At 54.0% G+C, this 17,642-nt stretch overlaps 2 protein-coding genes across 2 annotated transcripts; one reads left to right on the top strand and one right to left on the bottom strand.

The window, feature by feature from the left end:
- The first annotated feature begins 1,601 nt into the window (after positions 1-1,601).
- On the top strand, positions 1,602-6,465 carry C8H1orf210 (chromosome 8 C1orf210 homolog). The gene is made up of 4 exons (XM_030494360.1): positions 1,602-1,794; positions 3,915-4,422; positions 5,090-5,236; positions 5,668-6,465. The coding sequence occupies exons 1-4, from the start codon at positions 1,708-1,710 to the stop codon at positions 6,030-6,032; spliced, it is 1,107 nt and encodes a 368-aa protein (XP_030350220.1). The 5' UTR covers positions 1,602-1,707; the 3' UTR covers positions 6,033-6,465.
- Positions 6,466-10,849: 4,384 nt separating this feature from the next.
- Positions 10,850-11,942, bottom strand: TMEM125 (transmembrane protein 125). The gene has a single exon (XM_030494870.1). It carries the CDS (start codon positions 11,655-11,657, stop codon positions 10,995-10,997), a length of 663 nt encoding a protein of 220 aa, XP_030350730.1. The 5' UTR covers positions 11,658-11,942; the 3' UTR covers positions 10,850-10,994.
- Positions 11,943-17,642: the final 5,700 nt, after the last annotated feature.

Here is a 17,642-nt window from a genome sequence, read left to right as displayed (position 1 = left end):
AGGTTTTGTGGGGAAAGCCAGTGAGGGCCAGTTCAGCCTTATGTATCTCCAGAGGAGGAACCAGGGAGCTGTGCACAGCCGAGCCCAGCCAAAGCAGCTCACCACACTTGCTCTTCTGTAACATGGAATGCTTCAGCTGCCCAACCCACAGCGCGCTGAAAACACCTGAATTTCTGCTGAATTTACAGACCTCAACTTTTTTGCTGAATCATGAAGGACTAAAAAAAAAAAGTGTGACAAAAATACCCCTTTTTGTTATCATTTGCCCATTCTAATGCACGGCACCGCATGCCAGAAACCATAACGCACCGATACATTTCCTGATAGGAAATGCAAACGCCCTGTGAATCCACTGATGGGCTGGGCTGTGTCAGGAACGTTTCCTAGCCCTGCTTCTCTGGCCGTTTGTTTTGGTTTATGTGCACAGCGGGTCCCAGGCAGCCTCTACAAGGTTGGGTTAAGGGCTGCTGCCACCAGGCCTAAGAGTAGCCTGAGTGCTGGGTGGTCAAGCATACCCTGCCTCTCTGGTTGCATTGGCAGGGCAGCTGGGAAGCAGGCATGCCTGGCTGTGTTGGCATCCAGCACATGCTCTCAGGATGAACGACGAGCTGCTGGGAAGCCCTTTCCCTGGGGAAAGGGTGGGACGCACGTCTGTGGAGGAGCCCCTTGGCGGCTGAGGGAAGCAGGGCTGCTCTGTCCTGGTCGCCGGCAGGGTGGAAACTGCAGATGTGCAGTGCTCTTGTTGGCAGGCAGCTTCCTGCTGCTGAGCAGGAGTGGGAACGGGGAGCAGGGAATGGGGAGTGGGGAAGAGAGATTGGGGCTCCCTCCTGCTGCAGAGGCTCTGCCAGCCCTCACCCGCTCACTGCCCCAGCAGCCGCGGGCATGGGAGCATGTCCCACCAAGCCATGTGCCAGCAAACTCCCACAAGATGCTGCTTTGACACCATTTCCCTCATTTTCACTGACTCCATGGCAGGACTGGCAGAGAGCACTACTGGTGAGAGGCAGGTCTGCACGGGGGGTGCTGGAGGTGGCGCGGCACTCGCATCCTCTGGGACCTTCACAGGACCCCTGGGTGCTGCTCAAGACATAACTGTCCAATGCTGGACAAGCCACCACCACTGAGCCGCTGCCAGGCACAGGGACATGCCCGTTTGCTGCATGTTTTAAACACCTTTCCACCTGAATCCCAGTCAGGCTTTTATTTTCCTGTAGGATCCTTTCCTGCTGCTTCAGCCCCAGCTTCCCTGGACAAGGCTTGCTGCATGCTTCTGCTGCATGAAGCAGGCGCCCAGCAGCTGCCACAGCACAGGGATACCACAGAGGTGCCCCACTCATCCTATGGCCCCCCACCACCTCCCAGTGCTCTGCTCCTACCAAAGCAGCCCCCCAGCACCTCACGCTCCATAGGGCAGAAGCTGGTCCCTGGTCACCCGTCACCGTGGGTGGGAGGTGTCGGGGCGTGGTGGTGGTTAATGTGTAACCAGCGCTGCCACCTTTCACCCGCGCTGCAGGAGCGTGCCTAGGGCGCAGCCGGGCTGGCTCCCTGGGGCCGGGGGTCTGCGGGGCCGTGCGGCCAGGGCTGGGGGGTCTGCAGGGGCCCTGGGCCGTGTGGCTCCAGCCACACCTCGCCCGGCACGGCCGGCTCTGCCGGATTCCCGGCTTTCCCCGAGGCTTGTTTTTCTGCCCCGCGGTTTCCTGGAGCCAAATGGCTCCTGCCTGCCTGCTCGGGGTCTGCAGCCTCCTCTGTGCCTGGGCAGTGGCGACGGGACACCCCTGCAACCTCGACCACCAGGTAGGGGCGTGAGGGGCCTCCGGTGCGGGCAGCAGCTGGGGCGGGCAGGGGCAGCCGCTGCCGGTCCTGCTGGCACGGTGGGGGTTGTGGCACCGTGCGCCTGCGGGCAGCAGGCCCTGGGAGGCAGCTCCTGCTCTGCACCGCCCGGGAGACGAGGAGCGAGGGGGCAAGCGGAGTTAACTGTGAGATGTGCTGTGCCAGTGGCCACCTGCAACAGGGGTGGTTCACCCGCACCTGCAGCCTGGCTGTCCTGCTCACACCCTGCAGCACCCCCGCTCCCAGCCTCAGGCTGAACACATCACGTTGTCCAGCCCATTCACTGGAGCATGGCAGGGATTGGAAAGCCTTGTCTGAGCTGTTGCATTTCTCACTCTGGGGGTCTCTTGGCTGCAGCCGTAACACAGCTGCCCATAGGGGTGCATGGTGAGAGCAGGGAGGCACATCCCTGAGGGACTCCCAGCCCCTATATCGTGCCAGCCCCAACCCCAGCTGGCAACTAAGTGCCACACAGCTGCTTCCTCATCCCCCCCCCTCCATCCCCTGTGGGATGGGGAGGAGAATCGGAAGAAGGTAAACCCCAGCCATTGAGATAAGAACAGTTTAACAATGGAAATAAAGTAAAAAATAATAATAAATAAAAGCAAGAGGAGGGGATAAAACCCAAGAAAGGCAAGTGATGCACAATACAATTGCTCACCACCCACTGACCGATGCTCAGCTTGTCCCAAGCAGCAATCGGTCCCTTTGGGCCAACTCTCCTGTTTCTGTACTGGGTGTAATGTTCTGTGGTATGGAATACCCCTTTGACTGGTTCGGGTCAGCTGTCCTGTCTCTGCTCCCTCCCTGCTCATTGTGCCTCTCTTCACTGGCAGAGCATGAGAGACTGAAAGGTCCTTGAATCAGGGTAAGCATTACTTAGCAACAGCTAAACATTCGTGTGTTATCAGCATTGTTCTCACACTAAATCCAAAACACAGCACTGCACCAGCACTAGGAAGAAAATTAACTCTATCCCAGCTGAATTCAGGACAGTCCCTCACTCCCTTCTCCAGTGCAGGGTGAGGCAGTGACTGAAGCCAGGGTCAGGGCAACCATGGGGTCAGCATGCCCTGAGTGCCTGGCAAGGAGCAGGAAGTGTAACTAACCCATCCGGCAGGGACAAGGGCTGCAGCCAGCAGCAGGGCTGCTCCAGGAGGGAGCCAGGAGGAAGCTGGAAAAGCGGCTGTCATGGGTGGATGGCACAGAGCAGTGCTGCCCACCGAGCTCTCAGATACTCAAAAGGTTTGCTCTGTTTTCCCCAGCCTCCCTGAGCCCAGCCCTGTTTGAGCTTGAGACAGCACCTATGGCTTGGCCCCACATAAAGCCCAAAGACAAGTAACACATGCTGGGGACTGCTCTCCAAGACCAGCTTTGGCCACCCTGTTTTTCAGGGAAATAAAATACATCTGAGTGGGTTTGTTGATCCGTTCAGCATGCACTGCTGGTCTTTTGGGACAGCGACTGGTCCCCGGTGTTTGCTAATAAAGCCACAGCCAGCCTGCACTAAGCCACTGCCACTCGCAGCATATCCTCAGAAACACAGGAGGGCTGGAGGCATGGGTGGGATATCCTGCACAGGCCCCGGGAGCAGCTCTCAACACAGTGGTGCAGGTGCCACCACCCTGCCTGCCTGCCCTCGCAGCGGACAGGGTCTCGCCTGCTTCCCTGCCCTGACTGGGAGGATGCCCTGTGTCATATAGGAGATCCCTGGGGATCTGGGCAGGAAAAGGAAGGCCCTCTGCAAGCTGACCCTGCATAACAACTGCCCTATAAGGGAAGACAGGAGGCTGACAACCCGGTCCCTTCATACCCATCTCATCTGTCTGAGTTTCCCCCCAGCTGTGCATGTTCCTCCTTTACTCCTTCCATCAGCTGCTCTCAGTGCTGGGCTGTCCTGCTCATCTTTCTCCGTTTATCCTGGCCCACACCAAACTGGCAGCTCATGTGTTATTTAAACTCGTTTGTCTTTGGTTATTTAAACTCTGCAAAGGTAATTCATTTAGACATCTGAACTTCTGGAGAGTCTCAGTCTAGAGATCCTGGTACAGACAGCCCATCTCAGACAGCACCTTTTTTCCCAGGGATGGGCCGACTGCCATGGGAAGAGCCTCCAGAATGCTCCAAGTTCCCTTCCAAGCAACATCACCAGTTTGGACCTCTCCTTCAACTCCTTGGTCATGCCCCATCACAGGACTCTTTTGATGCATTTCCCTTCCCTGCACACCCTCAACCTCTCTAGCAATGCCCTGCTGGTTCTGAGCCCAGCAGCCTTCTCCAACCTTGGGGCACTGCGTCTGCTGGACCTGAGCAGCTGCAGCATCACCTACCTCCACATGGACGCTTTCAAGGGCTTGGGAAACTTGCACACACTGCTCCTAAGAAACAACAGCCTGCAAGAGCTTGAGGTCTCTTTGTTCCTGCCACTGAAGGCACTTTTCCACCTGGACCTGCAGCAGAACGCGCTGGTCTCTGTGGACATGTGGAGCCTGCAGCTGATGGACGCAGTCCCGCAGGTCCAGCTGGAAGGGAACCCCTGGCTCTGTGACTGCAGCGCGCACCCTCTGCAGCAGTGGCTGCAGCGCAGGCAAGGTGAGCACACAGGGACAGGTGGCACGAGAGGTGCTGGGCAGGAGGAACTCTGGATGCGGGGGTCATACTCAATCCTTTTGCTCCAACCCCTGGGCAGGCTCCCCTGGGACCTCTCCCACTCTGCTGAGGGACAGTGAACTGAAAGGTGATGTGTCTCTCCTTGCTTGCAGTTACACATGATACCAAAGTTTTCTAGGAATGATGGCAGGATAATTTAGCCACTCCTTGGGAAAGGGGCTGCATGTATGCTTCAGCCCCCAAATTCACCTATATGTATCCACATGGAGTGACTGAATTTTCAAGAGGTGTTGAGCACTTGGCAGCTACTTCTGTGGAGCCAGATCAGGCTCCGACCCTCTTGAGCTTCTCTCCCAGGAAAGAGCACCCCTGTGAGAGAGGGGTTTCTGCCAGTATCCATGAATTTGGCATTATCCAGTTAAAAGAAGCCTGCTCTTCTCAAAGCAGGCTACAAGAAACCAGTTAAAAGAAGCCGCACACTCACACAGTTCCTTGGTCAGGGAATTTTTCCTTTGGTTGTGCCTTAGAATGTGCTGAGGGCCAGAGAGGCTGGAGGTCAGACTCCGGAGCAAGCAAGGATCATCTTCTCTAAACTGGGGAGGAGATGGTGGAAGATCTCCTGTCCCACCTTAGCCCGTGTGTCTCCCAGCTCTGCAGGTGACCTGCGCATCACCCCCATGGCTGCGGGGCCGGGAGCTCGCAGCGCTGGATTCCCAGGACCTGGGCTGCCGGATGAAGCAGCGGTTCCCTCGGGAGGTCAGCACAGTGCAGCAGATCACAGTGACCCACAGCAACAGTAAGTTGTGCAGCTACAAAGGTGTCCATAAGGTCTATCTCCCTTCTGCCTTCCACCACCTCAGAGGGGACTGCAGGCAGGACCCCCTGCTCTGCTCCCAGTCCCAGTGGCAGGGGCTGCCTGGCCACTGATGATGCAGTGGCTTGGTGGGGAGGGTGGCCACCACCTGCAGGTGTTCGCTGGCTTTGCAACAGAAAAGTTCGCAGATGCCACAAAGCCACAGAGAGTGTAGGCTCCACAGTGACGGGCACCAGTATCAAGCAGCCACCCATCAGTTTTTCCCACAGTGTTCACACACCCTTGGTAGCTAGCTCTTGGTGAAGAGCATTTATATTGCTCCTCATGAAAGCAACCCCGTGCTGGCTGCTGAGGAGCGCTGGGTATGCCCAGGCTGACCTGCCATGCCCTGACATGCTCTTTCTGCACCGCAGCCACCGCCCCACCCACTGGGAAAGGGGGAAGGAGCTGGCCGTACCTGGTGGGCTTCCTAGGGGCAGCAATTGGCATCTCCATCCTGGTCGCGCTGGTTGCCAAGTGCAAGATGTTCCACAAGAACTTCACCAGCTACCACCACCGGCCACTGCCCGAAACCAGCTCAATCGGAGGCAGCCCCATGGAGGATGGCAGCAGCTGGGACAGGGGCTCCTCAGGCCAAGGGGCCTCCGAGAACCACCCTATGCCTGGTGCTGCCGACCTGCAAGGTGAGGATGATGATGGCTTCATCGAGGACAACTATATTCAGCCAAGTGAGCAGGTGCCGGAGGAAGAGGAGCGGCAGTTGCACCTCTCCATCTGAGCCTGCAGCCCAGCAGCCTCTCGCTGTCCCCCTCACCTCCATCCCCTTCCTACCCTTTCCCACCTTCCCTTGGCATTTAGCCCCACATGGTTGGGGGCAGGAGGAAAGGATTGGAAAGGAGGGGAGAGAAAGGGTGCACTGGGAATGGTGATGGAGGCTGAAGGCAGCCAGCCCCAGCATGATGCCAGTGAGGCTGCAACAGCATGGGGACACTAGACCTGCTCCTGCTCTCCCAGCCCTGTTTGGATGCTGAGGATGAAGGAGATAGTGCTTGTTGCACCCAGGCAGCCTGGTTGGGTGGGAAGATTAGCCTGCCCTGGTGCTCCCTGTGGGGTCTCGGGCACCAGCCTTGCTGCCCCATGGTGCCGTACACAGCCCTGCTCTGTCCTTCAAGGTGGTATCACTCCAGGGTGTGATTAAAAGTGTGATTAAAGCCTCTGTCTGTGATGGTTTGTTGGAGCTCTCCTGGTGACAGTGCTGTGAGGGGACCCGTCAGTCCACAGCTAAGGTGAGGATTCTTCTGCATGTGCTTTCAAGGACCACATATACATTCCACATTAACTGTGGTGGTGAGAGAACAGGTCTGTGGCACGAATGCTCTTGTGCACATAGATCTGTCACCCGCTGTGGTGCAGGCAGATCTGCTGCTTCATTGCAGGATTTCTGGGCACATCTTTACAATGCTGCTTCCCAACCCTCTTGCTGCTTTACAGCGTATCCCTTCCCTCTTTTCTCTCATCCCTCTCCAGCAAGACACACTAGGAAAGCACTTACCTTCCCCATGTGAGCTCTGCACAGGTGAGCAAACTTGTTGGCAGCTTGCGGCGTCAGGCTGGCACGTGCACTGGGGCGAGACAGCCCTGTCCCCTGGCACCCATTACAGCGTCCCATCTGTATCTCTAAGCATGGATTTATATGAACATTATAATTTTTGCATTCCTGTCATCTTTGTGGCACGATAAACAGCACATGAGACAGAGGTAACTGCGAGTTACGACCCAGCCGGTCATGTCTGCATGGGTCACACTGGACTTAAAAGCAGGGAGCAGCAGCAGTGTTCACCCTTCTTAGTAAAATGATTCGCAAGGCTGGTACCATCTGTCTGGGAAGAATTCCTGGTCGTTCCTGTCCCCAGTAGCCTGGAAATCTGTCTTAATCCAGAGCATGAGACATCATCCCAGGGACAGCATTTCTTGAAGCCCTGCCACACAGATAATCCCCCCATCTCCTTCAAACCTCTGTTTCACTGTAAACTGCCTTTCTATTTTTCTGGTCATTAAGATATTTATAGAGCACAGTGTATACGAAAGTAAATAATACACGTCAGAGAATGTAAACCAAAGGGGACAACTAGGTAGGGCGTTGCATGGGCAATACAGGCCAGTGACTTAAAGCACCTTCCAGAGAGGGAACGTGCCATTATAGCCACAATGAGGAAAACCTGCTGGCTTGTTTCAGTGGTCATCCAGTTTTGGCTCTTAAATGATGTATTTCTAACTTGAGATTTACTTTTGCAGTCACTGCTTCATGTTTTGCCTTCTGGGCCCTGTGAATTACAGCACACACTGTCTATGTATGTAATATATGCTGTAATTTTTTGAAATTATGGCTATCATCTTTCAGGTAAAATAGGATACTTAAATCTGAGAGCTGGCAAAATGCATTTCAATTATCTTTTGGAGGGCTATTTCTGGGCTTTTCAACATGCTTTTCAATCACATGAACTCAGTCTAGCCTCACTATTTTACTTTTGGTCTCAGTGATGTCTTAAAAGAGATTAGAAATACAAGTGCCCAGGCTTATTTATCCAGGATCTTACTCACTCTCGTCCCTCAGTGCCCAGTGATGGGTTGCTTGTCTACTTTGACCCTGTTTTCCTGTTGTGCAGGGGACCATGGTAGTCACTCTGCCCCCTCTCCAGGCAGCTCCAGTGCTAGCAGGCAGGAGCTTGGCAGCTTGGTGGTGGGAATTGCATCTGGCATGTGGAGCTGGGAATACAAGGGGATCAGAGCAGAAGAAGAGGAGCCTTCTCAAGGGGGTCCCCCCAGGAAGCAGCCAGAGGACCCCGTGGTTGAGGCTGGTGGATGGGAGCAGTGGCAGGTATGCAGGCAGACTGGTTCCAGGCTCGCTGCAGGCGGTAGCTGCTACTATGAGCCTTCAGGCTCAGCCTCACCACAGGGTGAAACAGCTTCTCTATAAACAAACAGGTTGGCATGGACATCATCAGGAGGCTTTGCATGCTCCATGTGAGCGTCTTTCAGAGGCATGGCAAGATCTTGTATTCACGGAGTGGTGGTAAGGGTGACCGGCTGTCTACGTCCTTAAGCAGAAGGAGATGCGTATGCATCTGGAGGTGCAAGATGTGTATTAGGAAATAAGTATATGCATTTGGAGGCTGTGGGGGCATTGCCACACTAGCTGGTAAGCCAAAACCACAGCTGCAGGAGGGACCCTGGGCTGTCATATTTTTTGCCCTGGGCTCTGTCTGAGCAGAGGCCAGCTTTGCAGAGCTCTGCCACCTCCAGCTCTGCAGAGAGGCCAACGCTCAAGTATCAGCCTTCAACACAGTTGATTTCTGTAACACTTTATTAAGTATTTCCACACACAACACAGGAACCAAGAAAGGAGCAGACCAGTACCGCTGTTGCAGAGGGAGATTGTGACTGGGGCAGCTCCAGCTGTCCCTCTGGGCAGCCAGACACCCAAACTGCCATCTTCGGGAACAGACTGTTCTCAGCCAGTATCTCCTCGTGTTGCTGACACGGCCCACAAGCATCCTTTCCTGGCACAGTTCATGGGCACTTGGGGCACGTTTTGAAGGGGCTATGGAGGGGAGGATTCACATTGGAATGTGGGCACAGTCATGCACCTTCTCAGAAATACCCAGATGTGCAAAACAGCTAGTGTGCAGGCAGCTGTGGGCTGTCCATGTGTGCAGGTTGGGGGAGCTGGGAGTAAAAAGCACTGATGCAGGCAGAGGTGGTGCAGCCTGGTGTAACTGCACATGCACTGATGCAGACGTGCAGAGCAGCAGCAAAGGTGATGGTGCAAAACTGTCCAGGTCTGGCCTGTCCCTCCCTGTGTATGCACAGGGGTCCCTGTTGGACCTGGGGTGAAAGAGCCTGGAGGGGAAGGATGGCTGTTTGCTTTGCTGAGGATTTAGCACAGAAGGACCTGAGCTTAGTAACACACTCTGTAAGTGGCAGAGGAAAATGTAGAAATAACAGACGTCCAGAAAGAAAAGCCAAAATGCTGCACCCATACTTTGGGAAAAACAGTCCAGGGCTGCAGGTGTAGGAAAGGCAGCAGCAGCAGGGCAAGGGCAGATGAATACAGAAATGCCCTCATGCAATTAAGTGCATCGGGGATGGTGTGGTCTAGAGCTGCGAAGGGATGAAGCCTTCATTGTCCAGCGTATACCTGGTGGGGTTCACTGATGCTGAACTCTGACACTGCCTCCAGGTGTAGGTGTAGCATGGACAATGATTCATGCTGTTACTAAGGGAATGGGCTACCATCTTCTTCGAAATAAATTTGCTTTTAGGCACTAAAAAATAATAGCTCAGTCTTGTTCCATTACAGAGGGAACTTTGCAAATAATGAGCAACAATAATGGCTGGAGCAGAGCAGCTCAGGTGAGGGGGTAGACAGGAGCAGACAGGAAGATGAAGAGGAAGAGAAGGTTTTGCAGGAGCGGCTTCGCTAGGAGTTAGGATCTGTGATTATGGAAAGGGCAGTGAAATGGTTTGTGGGTCTTTGGAGGAAGTGAGAATTTTGGCAGGTAAATTAGCCTAAAGTCACAGGAAAAGCTCCCAGGGGTGAGTTGTTAGTCTGCCTCTGGGAAAGACACCTAGGTGATAGATACCTTGTAGTGATAAAACACCAAAAAAGCTCCAGGTAAAGGCCAAATGGTAGCACAAGAACTTTTCTGCCCCACAGCTGCAGCAGCACTTGGGAGACAGAAGCAGCGTGGGAATGCACAGGGACTGGGATGAGCTGCAGTGCTCCCACAGCAGCAGGGGTGCCTCTGCTTGGGAGACTCCTCTCTGAGGGTAACAGCGTTCCCCCCTTGCACTGCCCTTGCAGAGCATCAGCCCAGCCCTGGGATTTGGGCATCCTATCACCATCCCCCAGTGACTGCACCTTGCTGTTTGTGGCTCGCATGGCTGGAGCACGCTGGCATTGATAGTGGAGCCCCAACACAGAGTTCAGCACTGACACCCTGACTCCAACACCCTTTGATCACCCCTTTGATAAACCACAGAAGGTGGTGGGCTGCAGACATGTAATATTGGAACGGATCCTGGCATTGCAAACACAAACAGCATTTCATGTGAGGTCCAGCCATGCTGGAGCTCTGGCACATGGAATCCCATGCAATTCCCACGCTCACTCCAACAGACACACGGGTGCTTTCTCAGGAGCAGCCCCTGCAGCCTTACCTCCCACCAACCTCCCTTCACTTGCGCTGCATGCCTGCTGACATGCAGAGTGTTTCCTGCCATTCATCACCTGCTATAGGCTCTACTTTGCTCAGGAGCTGGCAACTCTGCACAAAGCACTGGGTAGTTTCATACCATCCTTCATCACAGCTTCCCCTGCCAGGAGAGCTCACAACAGCTCCAGGAACTACAGGAACCAAGCAAGTACTGTAGTCCCCAGGGGTACAGGACAGGCTCACCTTAATGCTGTGACAGGCACCACCGCTGGGCAGGCAGCAGCTGTTGCAGGAGGCTTTGTGGGGATACAACACCAACCAGGCCAGTGCTGAGCTCCTCATGTGCCAGGTCAGAGCCTGTCCAGGTGACCCAGGTCCTTGTCATCAGCGTGGGGCAAAGCAAATGCCAGTCATCTCCAAAAGAAGTGTAAGGCACGCAGTAACACTCCCCTTTCCTTCAGGAAAGGCCAGCACAAGCCCTGCTGACGGGTCATATCCAGAGGCTCACACAGGGGGGTCCTGCGTTAGATCAGGTTGGCCATGCTGGAGGTGGGAGGAAGCCGCCTGTTTGGAGCAAGGCGGCCGGAGATGGTGAAGACACGGATGTCGCCGGTCTCCAGGCTGCGAGGAGCAGCCTGGCGGCAGGACGTGCAGAGCAGGTAGAGCAGCAGGCAGAGGAGGATAGCGCTGCCAGCAGTCAGGAGGACAACCCCACTGGTGAACATGCTGGCCAGCGGCCGCGCGGGGCTGAGCTGCATGGTCGTGGTGGAGAGGATGGTGAGCACCACCCCGCAGACCAGCAGCACCAGGGCGCTGAGCAGCAGCACCAGGCAGTCTGAGAAGCCGCCGCTCTTGAGGAGCTCGATCTGATCCCGGCTGCGGATGCAGTTCATGTCCTGGATTGCAGAGCTCAGCAGCTGCTTCAGCAGCACGAGCAGAGCCAGGAGGCACAGCGTGGTGCCCACAGCCAGCCGCCACTCCCCAGACCGACTGCTGGTGCTGTACAGCAGGATGATGCCCCCGATCCCACAGGACAGGATCAGTGCCACAGCCACCCCGTAGCACAGGATGGACTTCTTGGGGTCCTGGAACCACCAGAGCTCCACATGCTCCTCCAGGATGTTCCTCTGGATGTGGTCTGCGTCTGCAGGGGTCCGGGGGCTGCTCAGCTCTGCCAGCTCCGGCATGGTGCGTGGCTGGGTGGGGAGGACACGGTGGGGTGGTTGCACAGATGAATCTATACTCTTACAGCAAAGTGGAGGATTGAGACATCAGCGGTTGCAAAGACAGCTGCATTTCTCAAGCGAGGATGCCACTGTTTCATTCTTTGGAGCTCCCTCCTGCAGCAGTGCCACCCGGAGAGTTAGGGTCCATGTGCTGGGGCTGAGCCCACCCCCCAGGCAGGGCTGCAGGAGGTGGTGGAGCATCCCTGGAGCAGCACCATAAGGGAACATCAGGGGCCGCGTCCTTTCTTTCCTGTGTCTTTCATCTGAAAGAGTCAAGAAGAGAAGATATTAAACAGAGCCCCTGCTCCCCTGTCCCAGACAATTCCCTGCCAAACCCAGGGCCTCAGTTGCCCCAGGCTGGCCTGCAGAGCTACCCCTGCCTCCCTCACAAAAGCCCCGTGCGCTGGAGCATGGATCAGCCACATGTGTCTTCCCAGGAGACCTCCACACACTGTGGGGAGACCTCAGCCTGCCCCAAAGGTGAGTCTCCTGCCTCCCCAGCCCCTTGTGCCCTGCTCAGAGGCTACTGGCACATCGCTGCCCGCAGGACTTTGCCTGCAGCTGGTGCTGGCAGCAGGGCAGGGACGGAGCAGAGGCAGGTCCCCCTGGGATAAAGCTCCATTCACAGCTCTGGCTTCACATGCTCCTTCATCAGCATCAGCCTCTTGTCACCAACTGGCTCTGCTGCCCAGAAGGACAGCGGGAGGTGGGGGTCAGGACCAGGGCTTAACCCTTCCAGTCCAGTCACTGGAAGAGCGAGAGATGCCCTTGCTGCATGCTCTGAGCCCTGTCCACTGTGCTTCCAGTGGTTCCTCCTCCCAGGTTCCCTATGGAAATATGATGATTACATCTGCAGCCAGCTGGGACCTGGCACCCTGTGATTTAGCTCTCCTCTCTGCTGGTCCCTGAAGCCCTTCACCGCTGGACAGGAGCAGGGGAAGGGCAGTGGTGGCTGCAGCGTGGAGGAAGGCTCTGTAGTGCTGGGCTTAGCTGGGCTCCCCTCAGCACAGATCTTTGTCTCAACCTGCAGCCCAGCATCTGGGGCTCATCACCTTCCCAGGGTCCTGGCACCCCCCAGTGCTTCTCTGGGTACAGTTTTACACCAAGAGTGGAAACCACTTGCATTTCTCTCACATAATGTCTCATCTCAGCATGTGAGTGCTCCGGCTGGACCAACAGCACCAGAGGGACCCTCCAGCACAGCTAGTACCCAAAGCAAGGAGGGGTTGTGAGGAAGACAGTGTGGGAGCACCTCAGGTATGGCTGAGCCCTTGAGACATGGGGCAGACTCTGGAGACCCACAAACTGCCTCCTTGGTCACCTCCCAGACAGGACAATGCACTCTCAGCCATCACAGACACACACACACAAACAGCTCGGCATCCTACAGGAGCCCGTGGCAGGGACAGGAGCTGATGCAGATCCCCTGTGTCATAGCTGTGTCACTTCTCCTGGGCGGGGGGACAGCCACGCAGCACCCTGCCTAATAAAACTGGCTCTCCAGAAGCCCATCAGCCTGTGCCAAACACACTTTGTATGTGTCTGTGCTCTGCTCTGCACGGCCCTGGGACTCTGGGCTCATTACAGACGGGTGGGGACAATGTGTGACCTCCACGCATGGCAGCTCTGCACACAGCAGGGATCTTTCGTCTCACAGCTCTCCCTGTCCTCAGAGAGTCCTCACAGACCACATCCCCTTATGGCAATGCCTTTGCTACCAGCAAATGCTTCAAGATCCCCCCTCCACTGGGGGCAAGCCAATGTGGGGTGCGGGGGAGGGAAGACAATAGTGTAGGGGTGTCCGAACCAGACACCGCCTGACAGTGTCAGGCCAAGCTCCTCCTGAGTCACTCCCCGGCTGTGATGGAGCATGAGGTCACTTTGGACGTGGCTCAGGGCTTGCTGCCAGCTGGCAGCATGTATCCAGGAAGTCTCTAACCAGCACGGGTTTGCAGGCCTGCGACCCATGGTGCCGCGTGAGCTGCGCGCTGTGCTGTTCCCCTGGTGCTGGAGTCGCCTGGACACAGAAACATAGGCTCCAGAGAGTACAATGGCTCGGAGGCCCATGGGAGAGCTGCAGCTCCTGGCTAGAGCCAGAGCAATCAGAAAGCATCAATTAGAGAGGAAAAAAAGCTGTGGTGGAGTATGCTGATCTGTGCCTGCTGGGACCCACTTTGATTTTGCATCCGACAGCAGATACCTTGTGCTGTCCACATGTGCCCAAGACACAAGTGCCTGAGAAGGTGTGGATGTCACAAAGCACCTTCAAAGTAGAGGGGTGAGAAGTTCTTGAGCCTGGAGACATTTCCCCAGCCTATGCAAACTAGCTCGGTGATTATCACTACTTCCTCCTGCCTTTCTTTCTCCAAGTGCAGAGGTTCCTTAGCATCTCCTTACCGGAGAATGGGTGAGTCCAATAGACCGCAGGTTTGTAGATTAGATTGAGAGTCTGAACTAAAAAAAGTAAAGCTTGGAGAAGTGCAAAGTCTGTGGCCTTCTGCTGCTTGATCCAAGTTGCGTGCACAAGTTGTGAGTCAAACAGTAAGCAAAAAACCTCACAACAGCACAAATCACAATGACTGAAAATGCGACCAAAAATCAAGCTACGGCGCTGCATTTGAATGTTACTTTTTAATATTTAACCATTTCAATTTTTATTTGCTCAGAAGAAGGTTAGGGAACAAGAGAAAACTATTATAGGATCTGGCTGCAGAACAAAGTAAGACATGACGTCTGTGAGCACTGATTTCCCAGTGTTATATTAATGGCTATTAAACAAACGATTTGGAGAGGCAAAGGCTTCCACTGAAGTATGCCTCTGTGTTTCCTTGTGTCTGTTCAAAGTGTTCTGGGAATATAATCTTTTGCTCTATAAGTGTCTACACTTGCTTGAGCTTCTCCAGACTGGGAGAGTTTGTGCTGCTAATAACAGTATTTGAACTCTTAGAATCACAGAATAATTTAGGTGGGATAGAACCTTGAGCAGTCATCTTAAGAAGATGGTCCATCCATCTGCTTAAAGCAGGGTTAACTTCAGACTGCTCGGGGCCCCATCCACTCAGGTGCTGGATACTGCCAAGGATGGAGGACCCACAGCCCCTCTGGGATCATTCCAGTGTTTAACCATCCTCACCATGAATAAATTTTTCCTTAAATCTAACTACAGTTTCCCAGCATGAGTGCACTGCTTTGCATCTTCTTAATGTCTGACTGTGTTAAACCAAAGCAGCCCTATCTTGGGCTGTCACCCGCCTCTGCTTGGAGAAGAGACGAAAATAGATCTCACGGCAACTTTGCTGATCTGGTTTCTTGGCATTATGCAGCCCACCAGTTTGCCCAGGTCAGATTGAGAGAAAAGAAGGGCTGTGGATCCCTGCTCTGCCATGGGAGAGCACAGCTTTCCACAGCGGTTGCCCCTTCTGATGCTGTGGGCTGCCTGCTACCTGGTCTCACCGGTCTGGGATAGACCATAACACAGATCCTTTGCGAGCTTAAGCCAGTTAGCCCATCAGATCAGCCAGTTTGATAACGTGTATCACAGGCCATTACTCTCTGCCATTTACTTACTACTGAACCTAGTATCTTCAGTGCTCCCATCTTTGTGTGCAAAAGAAAAAGACAGAGAGGACCAGCCCAGCCACACAATGCTTTCTGACTGAAGGTCACATTTCAGGAAAAAATTGTCAGGCTGTCTGTCCTTCCCCGATGCTGGCTGGCAGCTGGGGAGGAAGAACAGGAAAGTCCTGGGAATGCAGGAAAACAACAATGGTCATGTTTTCCTTCTTTCTTTCTTTTTTCTTTTTCCTACTCTGACATTTAACTGGGAATTGAGGGTCATTATCAACTGGTTTCTGGTCACTCCTGGCTGCAGGTGCGGGAGGCACATGCCTGCTGACCGCCTGGGAATGGTATATACATTTATCTATGTACTTACAGAATTTTTCTGTCTGACATCTAGCAGAGGGGCCATGGACTGTATCTTTATTAACACATTCATTTCAGAGCCACATAAAGTTCAGCTGCTGAAATACTCCTTACTTCCCTCTTCTCCCTGAACTCAGGGTACACCATAAGACATTGCTTACCCAAAGTGTTCAGGAGGGGAAGCCAGGGGTGGGACAGGCTCCTGCAGCACTTCCAACCTTGGAAGGGTTTTATGCAGCTATATGGACTTTGTGAGCATCATGGAGACCGGGAGGGTCTGGCAGGATTTGCTGTAAAATAACAATAAATAAAATTATTTGCATGAGCAATCTAGGTGAGATCAACAGAGCCTCACAATCTCAGACAGACACGAGCCATCTCCTTCCCCTGCTTCTCCTGTCCATCACAGCTTATGTGCTTCTTGGCCAGGACTGGCTATAGCCATCCCTGTTTGGGATGGACTTGCCACCACTCTGTGCCTCACAAAAATCTCTAGTCCAGAATAGGCATAAATATTTTCCCATCCTTTCATGTAATTTTTCAAACTTCCAGTGCTTTAGGAAGCATTTGTTTGCCAAAAGGGTGGTCAAACACTGGAACAAGCTCCCTAGGGAGGTGGTTGATGCCCCAAGTCTGACAGTGTTTGAGAGGCATTTGGACAATACCCTTAATAACACGCTTTATCTTGGTCAGCCCTGAATTGTTGTAGGTCCCTTCCAACTGAAGTATTCTATCCTATCCTATCCTATCCTATCCTTGGTCCCTTCCGTTCCAGTCTAGCTATTCCAATTTATTCCAGTATGTTCTGTTCTGTTCTGCTCTGTTCTGTTTCAGTTGGGAGGGACCTACAATGATCATCCAGTCCAACTGCCTGACCAATTCAGGGCTGACCAGGCTAAAGCATGTTATTAAGGGCATTGTCCAAACGTCTCTTAAACACTGACAGGTTTGAGGCATTGACCACCTCCATAGGAAGCCTGTTCCAGTGTTTGACCACCCTCTCGATAAAGAAATGCTTCCTAAGCATATTCTATTCTAATCTAACTCCCTAGTAGGTTCCAAGAGAATGAACCTCACATATCTTGTTTTATGGCTGAATTACAGCCAATACACAAATCAGAAGATCTGAATGTTGTAGAACTCAAAGCCTGGGGGGAGAGGGAGCAAAGCCTGTGCCCCTGGGAGCAGGGATGTTGCTGCCCTGGGACGAGTGGGAAGGTCCCCACTCTTCTCCTCAGAACTCAGCAGTGGGGATAGAGGAACCTGTAGGGAATGGGAGCAATGAGGCTTTTATGTGGCATCTGTCTCACCCAAAATTCTAGCAAGAGATCCACACTCCTTTGGCTGCTACATCAACCAATTCCCAGTGCTCCTTCCTGGGGCTGCTCAAAATCCATGCAAACCTGTGCTGTCTAATCTGTATCTCATGGGGAGAGCCCACTCTCTCTACCCTGCCAGAGCGATAATGCCTTCCCAGAAGCGAGTGTCTGTCCCACCAGTGCTCCTGCTACCAGTCATCATTTGTGAATCCCTGGGGAAGCCCAGGGTGATTGATGACCATCCCTTCCTTCCACCCAGCCTTGGGGCTCTGGGGGTAAGGACGGTGGAGGACTTGTTGTAACAGGGTCAGCACACAGATGCTTTTTACAGAAATCTAGATAGCTTTGGCATGCTCCATTATAGAGATTCGTGTTCACCTTCCTCGCTGTATTCATAAAAGGCACCCATCATCCTGACTCCACAGAGCCCGTTCTGATGCACCTCTGCCACGGGGAGCCTGGGAGTCCTGCAGGAACAAGAAACTCCCGAGCCTTACTGCTGAGAGGAAACACGATGGTGCAAGGAAGAAATGATGTGGAGGCAAGAGGCAGGATCTCTTAAGTATGTCTGAAGCAGCCCCCAACCTGCCATCAGCTACTGATGCAGCCCGGCCCTTCCCACACAGCACGGTCCCGGGGAGGAGGGCTCACTCACCTGCGGCAGATGCTGCCCGCACACGACAGCGCAGCACCGTCCCCTGCT

The sequence above is a fragment of the Strigops habroptila genome, chromosome 8, assembly GCF_004027225.2.
Source record: "Strigops habroptila isolate Jane chromosome 8, bStrHab1.2.pri, whole genome shotgun sequence".
Lineage (NCBI taxonomy): Eukaryota > Metazoa > Chordata > Aves > Psittaciformes > Psittacidae > Strigops > Strigops habroptila.
This window is presented reverse-complemented; position numbering and strand designations above follow the sequence as displayed.

Bases quoted from the DNA above. Each gene is read 5' to 3' on its own strand.
- TMEM125 (XM_030494870.1), bottom strand. From the start codon at position 11,657: ATGCCGGAGCTGGCAGAGCTGAGCAGCCCCCGGACCCCTGCAGACGCA.
- C8H1orf210 (XM_030494360.1), top strand. From the start codon at position 1,708: ATGGCTCCTGCCTGCCTGCTCGGGGTCTGCAGCCTCCTCTGTGCCTGG. The intron at 1,795-3,914 runs GTAGGGGCGTGA...CTTTTTTCCCAG, and splicing joins CCTGCAACCTCGACCACCAG to GGATGGGCCGACTGCCATGG. The intron at 4,423-5,089 runs GTGAGCACACAG...TGTGTCTCCCAG, and splicing joins GTGGCTGCAGCGCAGGCAAG to CTCTGCAGGTGACCTGCGCA.